This window comes from Monodelphis domestica, chromosome 1 (assembly GCF_027887165.1).
Source record: "Monodelphis domestica isolate mMonDom1 chromosome 1, mMonDom1.pri, whole genome shotgun sequence".
Classification (NCBI taxonomy): Eukaryota; Metazoa; Chordata; class Mammalia; order Didelphimorphia; family Didelphidae; genus Monodelphis; species Monodelphis domestica.
Window position 1 is genome coordinate 133,921,930 of NC_077227.1, and position 13,089 is coordinate 133,935,018.

The 13,089-nt window shown below is 40.3% G+C and overlaps 1 protein-coding gene across 1 annotated transcript in view; it reads left to right on the forward strand.

Annotated features, from left to right (window-relative positions):
- The window catches only part of ST8SIA2 (ST8 alpha-N-acetyl-neuraminide alpha-2,8-sialyltransferase 2), a 102,926-nt gene that overhangs the window by 55,049 nt on the left and 34,788 nt on the right, over nt 1-13,089 (forward strand). Inside the window, exons 2-4 of the mRNA XM_001364936.4 lie at nt 1,103-1,165; nt 5,880-6,008; nt 11,738-11,995. Of these exons, the coding sequence (XP_001364973.1) occupies nt 1,103-1,165; nt 5,880-6,008; nt 11,738-11,995 (450 nt within the window). The remainder of the gene's footprint in view (nt 1-1,102; nt 1,166-5,879; nt 6,009-11,737; nt 11,996-13,089) is intronic.

Here is a 13,089-nt window from a genome sequence, read left to right on the forward strand (position 1 = left end):
ACACTTAATTAACAATGGATACAAGATTTGAACCCAAATCCACTAACTTCAAAATCAGCCCTTTTTCCCCATGATACCATGGGGCTTCTCAAAGTCCATAACATCAACTACCACTTGATTTCTCTCTTTGTAGTCATTTTCTTATAGACTTAGCACAGAAGAGAGATGGTAATTTTGGTTTTTAATAGTCAATTAATTTTCATTGTTGAGTTCCCCTCACTAATGAAATGCTAAGTTTTGACCAAAAATAAACAAACAACCCACCCAGACTCCAACACTATTATGTAATTCTTACCTCCATAAAAGTCTTGCTCTCCTGTCTCATGGTAGCATGATGAATGCATCAAGGTTGTGCCAGTGGAACACAAGGATCTATCAAGTTGGAAAGACTCCCCAGAAGTCCAATACTAGTTGCTGTAGACTATATCTGCTGTCAGAGGACCACCTAAGCTAAGTATGAAATAGTTCATCAAGAGAAGTCAGGTCACTAGAAACTGAATTATTTTGCCATTACCACTCATGAACATTAATGCTTCCACAACTAACAATAAGACTTTATGTTTGACATTTCTTGCTTTTTAAGGTGCTTTCAGATCCATTATCTCCCTGGATATCAGGCACTATGATGAAGAATACAAAAGAAAAGGAAGACTTGGTCTCCGGAATTTGTAGAGAGCAGATAGATACTTAAAGATGGCTTAAGGACAGTAATGGAACAACATATAAACAAGTCTAAATTAATGTAGAAGAAAATTAAGTACAAAGTGGGGAGAGGGCACACAGTAACAGAGTTGTCAGGTGGTGTTAATGAGGTGTGGCTAATCACAGGTGTGCTTATTCCAAACCTTAAGGCTAAGGCTAAGTGAAGCTCCCTGGAAATGGTACTTTGGAAGGAGCAAAAAGGATACATCTTACTCTTAACTCATTCTGACTTACCATCATGAAAAATGACTCCCAAAGATGGACCCTTTTGGCAAGTGGCAAGAATGAGAGCTGCTTCCTAGTTGAACAGCTCTCCAGACTGGGGGATCTCTTGACTATTGAACAAAGCTTTGCAAAGAGGAACTGGGTTTATAAATAATGCATTTCCTTTGTCTTGCAGGAATTCTGGAGGCAGAGGTACAATCAGATCAGCTGTGAACAGCTTACATAGCAAATCTAATAGGTTTGTAAATTAGATTTTGTGTTCATTTGTTTTTGCTGTAAGGCAGCTATTAATCTGCTTCTCTTCTTTGCTGGCTGGTGCCCTTCTTACTTAGTGAACAGATCTGTTTTGTTTCATTTCTGCTTTCCATTTCCCTAATCACTTTTTTGGGGTGGGGAGAACTGTCAATGCAAGATCACTTACAAATGACCCAAGGTCTTCCGTATTCCAAAGATGGGAAATGTGGGAAGGCAGCAGTTACATTAAGGAGATAAAAATCAGAATCATATTAGACAGCTTTGTATATCATGGATCAAAACTTGAATTTGCATACTTACTATGAAGCTTGAATCCTATAAGATTACAATATAAACTTTTCACCAAAATTCAGCAATTTATGGGGGAAAAACACTACCACTTTGGTAGGGAGTTCAAACAAAGAGTTCAAGATCTTAGCTGAAACTGTTTAAAATGTTTAGGTATACAGAAAGCAATTAGTCTGAAGGAACATTGATCATTTAATATGTATTCAATATTCCAATAGGGCTTTTTCTCACTTAGCCAGAATGGAACATTTGACCATGTTAATAGCTGCATGTGAACTAATCCTGAGAAATGTGGGAGACTTCTGGCAAATTAATATCTCCTGCAGTATCTCTTAGAGCCACCCCAAATTTACTGATACCTTCTATTTTTTAAACCCTGAAATCATCCTCTTTGATCCACAAACTGGGTCAACTGACCTTGAGGCTATTCCAGAACAAATTGTCCAGTGTTTGCTCTAAGTCACATTCACTGGCCACCCTTCTTATATATCTCACAAGTTTACTACCTGTTAAGAATGAGGGTGCTCTCAGAATATCCCAAAGCCCATAGCACCCAGTTCCAATGCCATGTGCCACGTTATGCCAGAGTCAAGACAAGTTTTGAAAGCATGACAAAACCTCATTTTACAACCTCTAGAGAAAACATGTCCATTGTTTTTTTACCTCTTTGGGCCATTTGGTAAATTACTAGGTCACTTATTTTGTTATAATGACCTTGACCAAAGAAGATGCAGAGAGAAAAAGAGCCCTCTGGAAACGCTTTGTGTCTAAGGTCATTGTGATAGCTCAGAAATCTGAAAAGTTGGATTCACAGAATTGAGATTATTCAGGTAACCATTACAAAATGACCCTCATACTACCTTCCTAATGATTCTGACATATCAGGTTTCTAAGCCTAAAAAACATAGGAAGTCAAAGTAGTTTGACAAGAAGGATACCTCACAATTTATGTTCATAATTAGTATCACTATTTCAGGAGGGAAGCTCTTTGTCATTATTGTCAGAGGCTTGGATGTTTTTTTAGGGGAAGGGGGTTCCCCAACTATGTCAATTTGGCAAGTTAATTTTTTTTTAACAGAATGAGGTAGGAATAATGAAATGAACACTGGAAAGAGAGGCAAGAAACCTGAATTCTAATCCCACCTCTGCCACTAACTGTGTGATCTTAGACACTCTACCACTCTAGATATCTGATAATTCCATTCATTTATTCCACAAGGCTATTTTCCAAATGTATTTACATACTCTGTCTCTGTAACAAACTTTTTATGTAATATTTCTGAAATTATTAGCGTCTAGAAGCTCTGAGAGAAAAGATTGTCTCTCTTATTATTAATTTGCACTTTTATATCCCCAGTACCTAACATGGTGCATATCCCACCGCAGTACTTAATAAGTGATCATTGGTTGATTGAATGAGGGTGGCACAACAATCTGAGTTTTGTGCAGATGTTGAGTTGTTCTGTGGGAAAGTGAAACTTCTTAGGAAAAAAGACTGTTCTTTAAGCCTGAATTTTGGTCCAGAGCTATGATTCCATTGATGTGAGGTACTGTGCAAGGGCAAACTCCTTCTACTGATATATATCTGCAATTCACAGGTGACTTCTATTCTTAGAGAGTTGCCTGAGACCTTGAGGTATTTAAGTGTCTTTGCAAGGTCACACAGCTTGTATGTGTAAGAGGCGGGACCTGAATCCAGGATTTCTTGAAGCCAAGACTGACCCTCTAGCCACACACCACAGTTCCCCTCCATTCCCAAAAAAAGCCTGCAGTAAATCTCATAGGCACACAATTTCATTAATATTGACAATTGAGCTTTTCTTTGCCAATGGATAGATTTACTTCATATTTAAGAATGTTGGGGTGGGGTGGAAATAAATTAAATACCAAGTGAAGTATCTCAGGGCCAAAACTCCTCTCTCCAGAATTTTTTTTTCCCAAAAGAGGGGAGAGGGGGAAGAATGCCTCTTGCCAGGAGGATCTTAGTTGTTGCATAGAATTCCAGTGGAAGACAGTTACAAACAGACCAAACATAGGTAGAATTTTAATAGCCATTCTAGCAAAGGTTGCCACAGGCTGGCTTTTTAAAGATTCTTATTACTTCTCTCTTACAGCAAGGTCATTGTGCCAAGGTACCATAGCAACCAAATTTGGAGTCACAGATCTGAGTTCTAATACGTGTCCTCCTGCAAAGATACAGTCCCAGACATACCTACATTCTAAAGAAGATCCCCTTCATTAGGGTTCTTAGCTATTTTTGTAGCATGGACCCCTTTGGCAGTCTAGTAAAGCCAACAAATCTCTTCTAAGAATAATATTTTTAATACATAAAAATAAAATGCATAGGGTTACAAAGGAATGCCATTTTAGGAAAATAAAGATATAACTTTCCCCATTCAGGTTCATAAATCCCCTAGAAACTGTCTGCAAATCCCTTGGGTAGGGTTCTACATACCCTTGCCTTAAGACCTCTTACTTGCCATAGCACCAGTTTCTAAGTAGCACCTCCAAATATATCTATCCATTAAACCAGCCATAACAAAAAAAAAAATGCCCATTCCTGTTTGCCTTGGATAGAGCGGACTATGGGTATCCTTTCAAGTCAGGCTCCCCCCAAAATCCTCTGGGTATGTAGTAGAGTTTTCTAAGACATAAAGGCAGCACATGTATCCTGATACCTGATGATAATGTCAGCCATTCTCTCTGGAGGCTTCCTTATCATGATAAAATATTGAAATGCTGCCATCTTTTATGCCACTTGGTGTAAGCTGCAGGGAAACATGGGCCTTAGACCTTTGGTCTCCTGGTACTGCTGATGCCCTGGGCCTACTGCCAAGTAATGGGGTCCCTACCTAGTTCTCATAGGTGACCCTATCAATGGTGCATGCAGGGTGCTCCTATAGTACTCCCAGGAAGTTTCCAAAAAAGAAGACCCAAACTCTAAGCACCACTCTCCATATCACCTTTGGACGAGTACATGAATATGAAGTGAAGACAAGAAGCAGGGGCCACAGAGGAGGGAAGAGATAAAAGATGTACCAATAAAAACACAAAAGTGGATTTCTACTTAGCCCATCTACAGAAAGCCAAGGAATAGTGCAGGATTTACACCTTCTGAAAAAAGAATTTCACATTTTTGAACTTGGCTTGAAGCCTCAGAGCAGAGCTCTTTGATTTGGACTCTTAAAAGGCCAGGAATTTGGCTTCTCAAATCTGCTTAAAATTCTATCTGTCCTTCTCACCCCAGACAAAGGAACAGTTCTCTCTCCTCGTGTGACCCAGATGCTCTCTACGTGCATCCTGCAGTATCTAGGCTGGATATCATATCCTTTGTATAAATATAACTATAACCTAGTTTCTCAGAAACCCACTGGCATAGATCACAAGCCTATGAAGTTAAGAGAGTACAGTAATACCTGGCATTTGAGGAAGAAGGGGGGGGGGTGAGTATTTAATGTACATATAGCTGTGTATCCCCCTGTGGAAACAATTGACCTACTGCTGCTGCCTCAAGGTCTGAAATTCATTACCTTTGGCTATATTCCAAAGCAGTAGAAGCTTTGGTGTACATTTTGATTGTCATTTGGTATTTTTTTATACCATCCCATCTTAAATCGTGTCTGCATGGTTTGGTGGAAAGAGTGTTAGAGTTAGAGTAAGAAAAATTGGGTTCAAATGTGAGATTCAGCCATTTATTATCTCTAAGATGTTGGATAAATCATGTCACCTCTTTTCCTCAACTTTATCCTCTGTAAAATGAAGGGGTTGGACAAAATTGCCTTTAAGCTCTCTTCCAGCTCTAAATCTATGACACTGTTTCATTAAGAATTAAAGTATTGCTATGTGACCCTGAGCAAGTCACATAACCCCCATTGCCTAGCCCTTACCACTCTTCTGTGTTGAAACCAATACATAGTATTGATTCTAAGATGGAAGGTGAAAGTTGGAAAAAAAAAGAAAAAAATTTTTTTTTAAAAAGAAGATAAAAAAGATAAAGAAAAAAAGATAAAATATCCAGCTGGTATATTTTTCTGCCTAGAATTTGAACCACAGAGGAACCCAGTTCCACTAAGAACTAAGTTTCTCTGAGAGTAAGGGGATAGTGGGTGAGGGAGACCTCTCTGTGGCCAACACATTGCCCACCAATGGATAGAGCACCTTTAGCAGCCAGGAATGTGCTTGGTTTGTACCTGAAGGAAAGCAGGAGGGGGTGGGGGCAGGAGAGGGAGAATGCGTGCATCCTGAAAGACCCAAAGGCTTCCATCCCTCTAGGTAATCACTGCAATTTTGCTTTTCTGAAGTTTACATTCATGCCAGAGCAAAAACAAAACTATTAGAGATGTCATCGGCATGCTAACAGATCCTGTCTCTTTTTCTGGTTCGTGGGTGTGTGTTTTTTTCCTCCCCAGAGTTGAAGTCGTAATAAATGGCTCTTCATCTCCAGCTGTTGTTGACAGAAGTAATGAAACTGCAAAGCACAACATTAAGCCAGCCCCATCCACATGGAGGCACAACCAGACCCTGTCTTTGAAGATCAGGTATTGGTAATTACCTATAGGACAAGAGACAGATCTGGTCCTCTTCAGCACAAGCTGGCAAATTGCCTCCCTTTATCATTGAAAGAAGTCAAGATAGAAATAAAATGTTTACCTCCTGCTGAGGCGAGCTTCGTTTGTAAGCGATCAGTCAGAAATATAAATCTCAGAATAGCCTGGCGGCCCAGCAGGTGGAGGGCACCATAACAGAACTGGGAGGCAAAAGAGGAAAAAAAAGTGGGCTGTGGGAAGGGATCAAGGCGCCAAAAAAGTGGGAAGGGGGGGAGGAGGAAACAGAAAGGGTGTCCACTTCACTTGGGATGTCCTATTCTGGTTGAGAACATCAGGCAGGAATGCCCCCCCCCCCCAAGTGAGCCAATCCAGGGACCGCTACTGCTCTACTCAACCAGGTCCATTTGGCCAGCCAGCTCCTTGCTTTTGTGCTAAATGTCTGTTGTACAATACTTTCATAGTTTTTAAGAAACCCAGGAGATTCACCACACTTGGGGCTGAGGTGTATATGACAGCTTTAGAAAATGTGCCACCGGTTTACACACAAATGGCTTCAGAAAGACTAACTAGGGAAAATCTCATTGTAAACCCATCCAGCTCCATCCCTGGATTACTACAGATAGATTTATAGATATAGATATCCATCTTTCCCCATAGATGAAAGAGGCATTGCCTCTGAGACAAGATCCCTGGACAGACCCTGGACCTGCCCCCAAGTTCTCCCTGAGAATCACAGGTTCTCCCCAAATCCTTCCTCTCCTCTGGGCCATTGCCTGAAATTCCACCCTTTCATCCTGGAGGTTGTAACTAGCTAGTGCAGCCAATAGAGTGTTTGGAGTCAGGAGGACCAGAGTCCAAATGTGATCTCAAGACACAATTTGTGTAACCCTGGGAAAGTAACTTAATTTCCTCATATATAAAAATGAAGATAAGAACCCTAACTTTTAAGGTTGTTGTAAGGATAAAATGTAGACATTATATATATATATATATATAGATACACATATGCATAAAAGGAAAGTGTTATATAAATGTTAGCTCTCATTATTATCCTTTCAGGCTTTGACCACTGTTATGATAAAGATTCCCTTTAGAGAGGGGCTTTATATTTTTAGCAGTCATTTACTATTTCCTATGAATAAAGAATCTAACCACAGTTTTGCATTAGAAGAAAGGAGAAGAGTCTGAGGACATGAGATCAGACCTAGCACTGTTCACTCATTAGCACTTTGAGAGCTGGGGCCAGTGTAGTATCTTCATGTTTCCAATACCTAGCACAGTGCCTTGCATGGAATAGGTACTTAATAATTTATTTCATTGAAATGTCACTATGAAAAATAGAAGAAGTTAACAAATAGTGGGCACTATGAAAAACTTTACCCAAATCAGAGTTTTGTTTGGCAAGAACCCTAGGGGATAGCCATTGAACTAAAGCTGAAATAGAAAATGAGATTGTAGGAAGATCTGAGGGAAATAATAGCAGTCCTACCATCCATATCTTGGATTTCAGGTTTCTAAGATGAAGAGATCTTGGAAGGAAAAATAAGAGTGAATTCTAGAAATACATGATCTCTCCTAACTGAGTGACCTGGAAAGGCACTTAACCCCCATTGCCTAGCCCTTACCACATTTTTGCTTTGGAACCAATCCACAGTATTGATTCTAAAATGGAAGGTAAGGGTCTAAAAATAAATAAAAGAAAGAAAAAAGAAATACATAATCTCCAAAGATTAGGTAGAATGGGAGCAGAAGGAAAAATGAGCAGCCAAAAAAATCATCCTCAGTAGATTTCTCTCTCTACCACCTACCTTCCCTTTGAACATTTCTTCCTGTAAGATCCCTGGTTCTGTTCTCCCCAGCTATGGCTTCCTGACAGCTGCAGGCCCATATTACTGATCCCTTTAATAAGAGGCGCTGTGTTGTCATTAAGACCAACTGTGAATGAAATTGTACCTCCTCCTGCCAGCTCAGCCTCATCTGGGTTCCCTCCCTCTAGTTTATTCCTCTTTATTAACCGCCAAAGAAATGTGATTGCTTCACTGAAGGCACACACTGAGGTGCTCCATGGTCCTGAAATTGGGGTGCATGAGCCTGAAAAAGGGGTCGTACCCTAAGAGACAGGGATGAATTAGTTGTCAAGGAGCTTGGCCCTTCTCATCTCAGAGCTCTTGACTGTGAGCCCAGAGGTCCCTCAGTATGAACAATTTGCCTTCACCCAAAGGGAGGGACAAATCCTTTCAAATCCAGGCAATTAGTCATTGAAATTATTCATAAGAAAAGATTCTGCAAGTCATTTGAAATAATGTTTAATAATTGATAGTAATTTCTAGTAATTAATTAGAAATTAATTCACTCATGAAAGTATTTGTGGGCTTTCTAAGGGTTCTCTTGCCTTTAAATACTTTGGGGTTAGTAATTACAAGGTTCTTCCCCATTTCCCAAACAAATTAGTGAGTTAGTTGAGTTACATAATCCTCAGTAAGCACCAGTAAATAACAACAATGCTTCCATTTTCCATCGAGTGCAAATTATTAAGTGCAAGATTTCTCTGTGTGTTAGAGAAAGCTCTACTTCATTAATTAAGAAATAAAATGGAAGAGGAGAGGGGTAGCATCCCTTCCAGGCTTCCCCTGCCCTACTAAATTTCAGGGCTTCCATTGGCCTGGCCTATAAGAATCCAGGGCCACCTGAAAGCTTTGTCCCTCTTGGGCATCATTTTCCCCAACCGTGCAACAAAGACGATAGACTCAATAGATTTAGAACAAGAAAAGACCTTCCAGGCCATTTAGTATAACCCTCTAATTTTATAGATGAGAAAACTGTGTCATATAGAGGTTAAATCACTTGCCCCAAATCACAAAACTGATCATTTACACAGGCAAGATTCCAACCCAAGTCTAATGACTCCAGAGCAAGTGTTGTGGTCCTTCTGCAGTCCTAACTCTGATGCCTCCTTGGAGTGCTGAGGTGAGAAATCCTGGTTTCTCAAGGACAATGGCAACAGCACATGAATTCTGGCAGATCCTATCAAGCTGGCAAGGCGTCAGGCTTGGGCCTAGTGACAGAATGTACATCTGTCATCTAAGGGTCAAGCCAACTGGGTTTGGAAAGGCTCATCCCCAGAAGGTCGGCCACCAGGTGATGAATTTTCTCAGCCATGGCTATTCATGAACTCATCTACTGGAGTGTAAAGGGAGTACAGTCCTTATCGGTGAAGGAAGAATCCCATTAATAAGTTCATCGATTCTTGTAAAATTTAAAGTTAAAGTAAAAATTAAAATAAAAATTTTTTAAATAAAATTAAAAATCTAACTGATGATATTGATCAGTCCTTCATATCTACAAGATGCTTAAAGATCTTACAATAAAATAAACTCTGTAACAATGAAATCTCTTGCTTTTTGAAAATAATGCTTGTTTCAAAGGCATTCAGCTTCTCTTAAATTAACAATAGCTAACATTTATACACTGCTCTATTATGTGCCAGACCCTATGCTAAGTACTTTAAAATGTATTATTTCATTTGATCCTCATAATAACCCTGGGAGAGGGGTGCTGTTATTATTCCAGTTTTACATATGAGGAAACTGAGGCAGGGTTTGTTCAGGGATATACAGCTAGTCAGAGTCTGAGGCTAGATTTGAACTCAGATCTTCCTGACCTAAGCAGCTAGGTAGCACAGTTGATGGAGTTCTGAGTCTAGATTCAGGAAGACTCATTTTCCTGAGTTCAATTGTAGTCTCAGACAATTACCAGCTGGGTGACCCTGGTTAAGTTATTGGACCCTGTTTGCCCCCATTTCCTCATCTATAAAATGAGAGGAAGAAGAAAATGGAAAACCACTCCAGTATCTTTGCCAAATGGGGTCACAAAGAGTTGAACGTGACTGAATATGACTGAAAAACAACAAAACTTCCCAACTCCAGGCTTTATCCACTGTATATCCAGCTGTCCCTATACGAATTTGCGTCATTTCCTATTGCCATCCCTAATAGAAAAAATTCATTTCTGCTCATATTCTATTATGAAGATATCCTTGCTGGATCATTTAAAGTTAAGCCTTAAAAATAGGATATCACTATCCTAAGAGAAACCAACCAGGTAGAAGGTTCTGCCTTTTCCCAAAGCTAAATCATATTATTTTCTAGCCAGACTGGCCTTTTTGTTTCCAAACTCAACATGCAATCTCCCATCTCCAGACCTTTGCATAGCATGTCCCCATATGCCTAGAAAGCATTCCCTCCTCACTCATGCTTTTTAGAATCCTAAACTTCCTTCAAGGCTCAATTTGGGTGCCACCTCCTACATGAAGCCTTTCCCCATCCTCCTAATTATTAGTGTTTTTCCATACTCAAAATTTCTTATACATGTTATATCTCCCTAGAAAAAAGAATCTCCTGGAGGGCATCAAACATCCCTAATTCCTATCATATTACCCAGCACATAGTAGGTACCTAAAAAATGGTTTTTTAATGGAATGGAATTGAAGACAACCCCAGACTTAGTTAATAGTCATTGGGTCATTTGTTGAACTTTATGGACGTCATCTAGTCCAAATCCTTGATTTTATGGAGGATTCAAAAGAAAATAGGGAAATTACTCTTAGCTCTTCTTGGCCATGAACCAAAATGTATTTATTTGTAAATGCCACTGAAATATTGTAGAATAGGAAAAAAAAAACGTTAAGCAACCTCTGAAAGTCGACTGAGCAGTTTCCTTTGATGGTAAGTCCTTAAAATTTTCAAAAAGAGCAGGATGTCTCCACAGGCCATTGTGCAAGTTGACCAGTTGCCATCTGAAGTAGATACAAGTTAGCAGCATGATATTTCCTCCCCAACCTGGAAAGGAAGCTGTCAAGTCAATGTTTCCCTCCAACCTTGAAGAGATTGGGATTAAATAAAAAATACATGCTAATTAGAAGGAAAGAAAGATTGAACTCTGACTTCCTAGTCCTCTAATTAGGACCCTTCCCAGTGTCATCTCAAAGATACCCCAGTCTAGGATAAATCAAAGGGTCTGTTGTCTTTTCAGAATGATGTGGGGCAGTCTCAGTGGATTGAGAGCCAGGCCTATCGACAGGAGGTCCTGGGTTCAAAAGTGGTCTCAAATGCTTCCTAGTTGTATGACTTTGGTCATAACTTCACCCCAAGTGCCTAGCCCTTCCCTCTCTCCTGCCTTGGAAAAAAATACACAGCATCAATTCTTGGACAGAAAATAAGGGTTAAAAAGAAAAAAACAGAGTGGTGTGCCAAGGTTCCAGCCTAATCAATTCTGGTGTGCTAGAGGGGCACATTGGCATGGCAGCATCCTCTCCAGACTGGAGAGAGAAACATGAGTCACCAGCTCTCCCAGTAAGTGGCAGTTGTTACATCTGCCATAGGTGTCAGAATGAGGGTCCAGCTGTGGCAGCCAGCCCACCTGCCAAAGAAAATTGGTCCTTGGGTCATCATCAGCACACCTGCCACAGGTTGCCAACCCCTGCCCTAAACCCATCAGCCAAGATTACCTCCATGGGAAGGTTGGCATGCAGCTGTCTACCTTGTTTGCTGAAAAGTGGCTGATAAACCAAGACCAGGAAGGGAGACAATGAGGAGAGGGGCGGGAAAGAAGCAAAAACGTAACCCTGAAAACAGTTGGCAAGAGAAGGCTGCTTTAGGGAGATGGGAAAAGGAAAGAGACCCTTTTCTGTCACTCTCATGTATGTCTTTGTTTTTTTACAGGAAGCAAATCTTAAAGTTCCTAGATGCCGAAAAAGACATATCAGTGCTCAAGGGGACCTTGAAGCCTGGGGACATCATTCACTACATCTTTGACCGAGCCAGCACCATGAATGTGTCACAGAACCTCTATGAACTCCTGCCTAGAACTTCTCCCCTAAAGAACAAACACTTCAGGACCTGTGCCATTGTGGGCAACTCTGGAATTCTGCTGAACAGTGGCTGTGGACGGGAGATAGACACTCACAGCTTTGTTATAAGGTAACCCCCAGAGGGATAGCTCACATTTGAAGTCCATCTTGCAAATAGAATGGCAATTGTCGGCAGAGAAGAAGTCATAAAGGGTAACTTTTGATCTAACCAGTCAGTCTATCAATAAATACTTCCTAAATCCTTATGTTCCAGGCACTGTACTGAGTGCTGAAGATATGAAGGACAGCTAAATCCTGGTGTCCCTGTCCTCAAGGAAGTGCCATTCCAAGAGGGGAGCCAACATCTATGAACATACAAGACAAATAGAAAGGGTCCACTAGGAAGCCCAATGGATAGAGCACCAGGCATGGAGCCAGGAGAACCTGAGTTCAAATCTGGTCTCAGATACGTCCTAGCTGTGTGACCCTGACAAGTCTCTTAAACCTGATTGCCTAGCCCTTATCACTCCTCTCTCTAAGAATTAATTGATATTAAGGCAGAAGGTAAGGATCTTTTTTAAAAAGACAAATAGATGGAAGGATCATGAGATCATAGAGTTAGAGTTTAAAGGAAACTTAGAGACCATCAAGTTCAACCTCCTCATTGTACAGATGAGAAAATTGAGGCTGACCTCCTAGAGGACAATATACTTAAGGATTTCAAAGCATCCAAAAACTATAAAAATGCAGTGGACTCCATATGACTTACAGCACTCGCATTTTTGCCTTAATTTGTGATTTCCTAGTTGTAGGTCTGCTTGTGACAACTTAGCTAAAACTAAGAGTCATAGGGAGTCATATAGAGAACTAAGATGTTAAATGACTTACGCATGATTACATAGTCTGAATCTTTTCAAATGAAGGTCTTAGACCTGGTTCTTCTTGACTTTCAGGCTGCCTCTTTCTCTGCTGGCTAGGGTCCTAGGACTGTAGATTTAGAGCTAGAATGAGACTTGAAGGTTAACTAGTTTGCCACCTTCATTTTACAGATGAAGAAACCAAAGTTAGAGAATACAAGTGACAGGCTAACGTCACACAGTAAATAATAGAGCTGGGATTTGAACTCAGGTCCTGTAGTTCCAAATTTCAGTGTTCTTTCCATATCCCATGCTACCCCTCAGTTGACTTATTTGGGCAAAATTAAGAATAAGGATTTGAATTCCA